This window comes from Sinocyclocheilus rhinocerous, unplaced genomic scaffold (assembly GCF_001515625.1).
Source record: "Sinocyclocheilus rhinocerous isolate Xijiao unplaced genomic scaffold, SAMN03320098_v1.1 scaffold126, whole genome shotgun sequence".
Classification (NCBI taxonomy): domain Eukaryota; kingdom Metazoa; phylum Chordata; class Actinopteri; order Cypriniformes; family Cyprinidae; genus Sinocyclocheilus; species Sinocyclocheilus rhinocerous.
This window is the reverse complement of record NW_015662929.1, coordinates 149,802-155,801: the sequence shown is the minus strand read 5'-3', so window position 1 is coordinate 155,801 and position 6,000 is coordinate 149,802. Positions and strand designations below refer to the sequence as shown.

Sequence of the window (6,000 nt, the reverse complement as noted above, 5' to 3'; positions counted from 1 at the left end):
TGTGACAGCCGCTTTCTGTCCGTGTGCTTCGGATGTGTGCACTCAGAAAACCGTATATCATAAGTTTAAACTCATATGGTTTAAAACGCATGATTTCAGCACGATAAACATGATAATCAGAACCAAAACAGATGTTTTTTAGCAGGTACCAGCTGTAATGGCGCAGCTCTATTCTGGAAAAGAGGGCGGGGATCAGCAGCTCATTTGCATTTAAAGACACAGGCCCGAAAAACAGCGTGTTTCTGCTTCCACTCAAAATAGGCATTTTCAAAATGATATAATAAATGATCTGTGGAGTATTTTGAGCTGAAACTTCACAGACACAGGGGGACACCTGAGACTTATATTACATATTGTAAAAAGGGGCATAATATGTCACCTTTAAAACACCAAAATAATTTAGTATGATCTACCATGAAGTTTTCAGAATAAATGAAATTAAAATAAATAAATAAATCCTATTCTACTGTCTCGTCCCAAGACCCCACCATGCCAGTGAAAGCGGATCACTTGAAGGTGTTTAAAAAGCCTACCTGATAAAACCACTCAGTGCATCTAAGACTAATATAACATGACTCATACATGTGTTTGCCAGTGGCTCTTAGTTAACAGCTAGATGTCAGAACATGCTATTTCAGCAGTTCATGAGTGAAAGAGATGAGCGCGCACGCAGCTCACCCGCGTTCATGGAACAGCTGGACGCGCGCGCTCTCTGTCCACGGTACTGAACGAGCTCACGCGCCAGATCTCTGTTCTTGCTCTTTCTTTGTCATTTTCCTGGTTCGGGCTTTTCCGAAGGCGAATTCTGATGGAATATTCTCGTTTATAGTCGAAAAGATGTCGGCAAAATGGAAAACCGAAGAACTGCAGAAGTCGAAGGAAAGGGAGTTCCAGAGGACATTTCAGTGGCTGTGAATCAAGCTTTTAATGTATTGATTGATCTCGGTGTTTTATAAGTCGTCTACGAGGAATAAAAACGCATTTTTAACTGGGTCGAAAAATACTGCTCAGGTTTCCACACTCGAGGAATATGCTGAAACATCTTATAGCCCATCCAAATTAAACATTTCTTATTAATATCGAGTGGAATATTGTCTTTGGAGATGGATACGATGAAGGAACGAGTTTTGGCCCCCGGTAAGGAAAGATTGAGGAATCTGGCCGGGAAAACCCTGGGACACATGCACAGGTATCAGCCCTTCCTTTGAGAAAACAAGACAAAATAACAAAATCACTAATGATCTTTACAAAAATATTAATCGTTTATTATCTCGATGTCAAAATACCATTTAGGCAACATGTCTACTGAAATTCAAATGATTTTTTCCTCCTCCGATTACCACATAAGCATGGCTATATATATATATATATATATATATATATATATATCACATAATTCATAATGATTCATCAATCTGCAATGTAGCGCGTTCTTTTCGCCATTTTTCGTTAGGAGAAAATACGATAGAAGTGACTATACGCGTTAAAGATCGTGATGTGATCGTGTATAGATCTGGAGATGAAAGAATTCCTCCGAGGATCGCTCCTCTGCCCACAGCGCTCCTGAATCCATTCATAATTCATGAAAAGAAAGTCGTGACATGACGAGCGAAGAATAAATCCTTTTCAACAAATTGGTATTATTATTATTATTGGTATATTTTTGTATCTATTTTTAAACGATAAAGTAAAAACAAACTAATGATTTTAGTAGCTCTTAATCTCAGCATTTTCCGTTTTACCTGGTGGTCAAAATCGTCCAGATTCTTTGTACTTTATGAAAACAGTGGATTTTTCAGAGCCGCGTGTGTGTGTGTGTTGTGTATATTACATTTAGGCCAGAGGTTATGAAACGCTTAGAGTCAGAACGGTTCAGTATATGGTTTACATCACAGAAAATAAAATAAAAATCTTCGCTATGATCAGATACTACACAACGATCATTCGTATATACCACAACATTATAAAAATATTAAATCATATTTTTTCATGTAATTCGTTTTGTATACTGGATTATTTCGATATTTTAATGTGTGTTTCGTATATTTAACCGTCGAAGCAGCCACAAAAATATGTAATCAACGAAAAAAATTCGTACTGTACTATATCAAGCTACGGTCAGGTCTGCATTAATAAGCTATAATGTATTTCGATAAAAAAAAATGCTGCAATGCGGTTCAAATAACTCAGTTTGCCAAGTCGTGACAAAAGATTAGAATTGAGATATACGATAGAACTCTGTCTGTCTTCTTCATTTGCTGAATGGCCGATGGATTGAATTATTAAATAAAATAAAACATTTTTGATAACTTCCTCTCCGCAGACTCTATGGAACGAATTTAATTAATTAATTAAAATAATAATAATAATAATAATAATAGTCGTCTCTCAGAAAACAGATGAGTATTTTGTATGATCTATTAGCAAACATAGAACGTTCCCCTAACGTTCCGTGTGTTTTTGTCTTTTTTTTGAAATTCATAACGTTCTACGAACGTTTTTGGGAACGTAACAGGGACGTTTTTGTGTGATGATCGAACAGTTAAACGTTCTTATGGTTATTTTATCTTGCTTTACTTTAACACTCCCAGAACGCTCCAGAAACACACACACACAAATGGAAAGAAAGAAAAGAATTGCTGCCCTTGAGACATTTGTTTCAGAAAATGAGCAGCGCTGTATCTTCGCAGGGTGATGGAGAAGAAGCAGAAAACGGGTGAGGTGATCGAGCTGACGGAGGAAGGGCGGCCCGCGCAGCTCCAGGAGAAGAAAGCGCCGCTGTGCGACTGCACGTGCTTCGGGCTCCCGCGCCGCTACATCATCGCCATCATGAGCGGCCTCGGCTTCTGCATCTCGTTCGGGATCCGCTGCAACCTCGGAGTCGCGATCGTCGGCATGGTCAACAACAGCACCGTTCACCGGGGCGGCAAGATCATCATCACAGAGGTGAGATCACCTGTCGGGGCCCAAGCTCCTCCCTCGAGTCTCCTGCCAGTCAGAGCATCTCACCATCTGAGTCCTTTAGATGAAGAAGAAGAAAAAAAAAAAAAACAGTTCACAACATTCACTGTTTCACAAAAAAATATATATATAAGAAATAAAAAAATCTACATTTTATGAGGAAAATAAATGCAAACAGTTTCTTTCAAAGCGTTTAACGTGAAAGTTTTTTTTTCTTTACATTTTTTTTTCTCCCCCAAAGAAAGCGAAGTTTAACTGGGATCCGGAGACGGTGGGAATGATCCACGGCTCGTTTTTCTGGGGCTATATAGTGACACAGATCCCAGGAGGATATATATGCTCACGACTGGCTGCTAACAGGTAATTCACAATGCGCATTTATCTCGATATTAAAATGGTTTCATAGGCTACATTTAATTTCTTTCTAAATATAACAAATATTTATTTATTTATTTATGTCTTATTTTACATAGTGGTTTGGCAAGAGTTGTAATGCTTTTTTTAAAGGCCAAATCATGTCGTTTGTGTGCTTTATTTGGTTGCCATGAGCCCTGAATGCAGACGAGCAGGCACGCTTTCCTCTGGAGAGCTCATTAACCAGCAGGCAGCCTCACGTGACTCTGTGTGTTTCTCACATTTTCTCTGTTCACTGTGAGACACGTCCTGATTCAACAAAACTTCCTTTGACTGAAATAGACTCATATTTTTAGATACCTAGTATGTAGATATGTAGTAGATACCTATAGCATATATATATATATATATATATACACACGTCTATGTAATTATATATGTACTTTACATATGCACACCATAAATATGCATATGCACCATATATATTCATATTTGATCAATTAATGGTTCATAAATACATTTATGTAAATTGTATTCTAAAATGTTATAAATGGTGTATTATTGCACAAAATTGCCAAGAGATGTAGTCTGTTAAATCACCTTTATTTATATAGTGCGTTATACAATGCAGCTGCTTAAAAGCAGCTTCACAGTACACTCTAAAAAATGCTGGGTTATATTTAACCCAGCATTTTTTAGAGTGTAATAATCAGGAAAATAACAGAATCAGTGATGCAGACTTCTTCAAATATGAGATAAATTCAGAGTCTGCTGTAAAGCAGCTCTACAGATGACATTACTGAATGTCATTTTACAATATAGTAAAATACAAATGCAAAAATAAAAAATACTAAATAGTAAAGACAGTAGCCTGTATATATAGGAGCAAGTCTGTCTGAGCATCTGTTAAATGTGGTTTTTACATTGTGTTCTTACATCTTGGCTTTGAGAGGGTTCACTTACATGAATTTGATTTCACAGATTGAAACAGATGGCTGCAGCCTATGTAAATTAGATCTCACACAATAAATAAAAAATGTGTTTTCCTGCCTTTGAGCATTCTTAGAATGATTCCTCTACTAGACACTGATGCCTTCGGCTACTATTGTCTACACAGTAAATGTTATTTACTATCGATCTTGGCATTTATTTCTTTTTTTTCTTTTTTGCATCTGCTCTACAGATCAGTCAGTGTTTGGTTGCTGCCGATTGGATATAGTTGAACTGCCCAATCTATGATTTCAAACCATTAGAAACTATTAGCAAATTAATTTTGTGCACACTTTGATCTGCAGGGTGTTTGGTGCTGCTATCCTGCTCACGTCGATTCTCAATATGTTCATCCCCTCTGCTGCGCGTGTGCACTACGGCTGTGTCATGTTCGTCAGGATACTGCAGGGCCTCGTCGAAGTAAGACTCCGTTCTCTCTTTTAATCCATGTAGTGTTTATTCATTTGCTGATTAGTAATTCAACAGATGTTTTACACTAACCATATTTCAGGTTCAGTCCCACCAGAGCGACCAGATGTTGGAATATTATTACGGGGTCAAGTTTAGTTTGACAGCATTTGTGGCATAATGCCAGTTAGCAGTAATTAGGCAGTCATTTCGACTCATCTCTCAGTTCAAAACAAACAAAACTTGTCTTTATGATAATGATGAATGTTAAAAATACACAGTTTAAGTCAAAAGTATATAGCACTTGTGACAACATCCCTGTGTGACAACTAGCCCCACTCTGCCCCATTACAACCAGTGTGTGACTTCTTGTTCTGTCTCCTTTAATAATAATAATATCATAATAATAAAAAGGGTTAACAGGACATCACATCAGTGATGTCAGACTCACGTCACGTTCAGGTGCATTATCCCACTGACTGTACATCAGTACAACAGACACACTGAAAGCACAGGAGTGGCGGATTAGAAGAGAACAAACAAATTATGAAAAATGAAACGCTTGAAAGGAGAGAACAGGCTTGTGATGTCATCTCTTGAACACTGAAAGAGTTTTAGCAGCTGCTTGCTGCTTTGTCTGTGTGCTGCTCCTCTGCTATATTGTTCACAATGAGTGTCGACTGTATATGAATTAAAAGCCATTTGAGGTTTTATTGTAAGCACAGTAGCTTGTGTTGTGTGTATTGACATTAGCTCTGTGGATGTGCTCTCCTCTGCTGGCCGCAGCAATTTGTGTCTATCAGTGACTGATTGTGTGACAATTAGCTGCTAATGAAGATTTAATGGGGGGCATTAGTGTGTTTGTGGTGAATCAGATCTGATCAGACTGCGTTTGTGCAAGTCTGCATGGATCATTAATCCTTATTTGAATTGCCACTGTATGTGTTCATTTGTTAAAGGTTAGATTTCGCTCTGTTTTTTATGACCCATGTAAGACATCCCATGAATGATTTTAAATAATTTATTACATAATGAATGTAAATCCACAGCATATATACACATATATTATCTCATTTATATAACACAGCCCTGCTGATGTGAAAAAGGCCTAATATTACCTAATCTGATGATGCTAATTTAAAAATATCAATAAAATCTTTACATTATATTTCGCAAAATAATGATTTTTCAGAAATATATAATGTATTATGTGTATATACTATATATATATATACACACACACACACACACACACACACACACACACGCACGCACGCACGCACGCAC

At 37.4% G+C, this 6,000-nt stretch overlaps 1 protein-coding gene across 1 annotated transcript in view; it reads left to right on the top strand.

The window, feature by feature from the left end:
* The first annotated feature begins 719 nt into the window (after positions 1 to 719).
* LOC107728430 (vesicular glutamate transporter 2.2-like) overlaps positions 720 to 6,000 on the top strand; it is a 13,283-nt gene continuing 8,002 nt past the window's right edge. The window contains exons 1-4 of the mRNA XM_016538590.1: positions 720 to 1,189; positions 2,691 to 2,946; positions 3,203 to 3,321; positions 4,611 to 4,725. Coding sequence (XP_016394076.1) covers positions 1,104 to 1,189; positions 2,691 to 2,946; positions 3,203 to 3,321; positions 4,611 to 4,725 — 576 coding nt within the window. The 5' untranslated portion in view covers positions 720 to 1,103. The remainder of the gene's footprint in view (positions 1,190 to 2,690; positions 2,947 to 3,202; positions 3,322 to 4,610; positions 4,726 to 6,000) is intronic.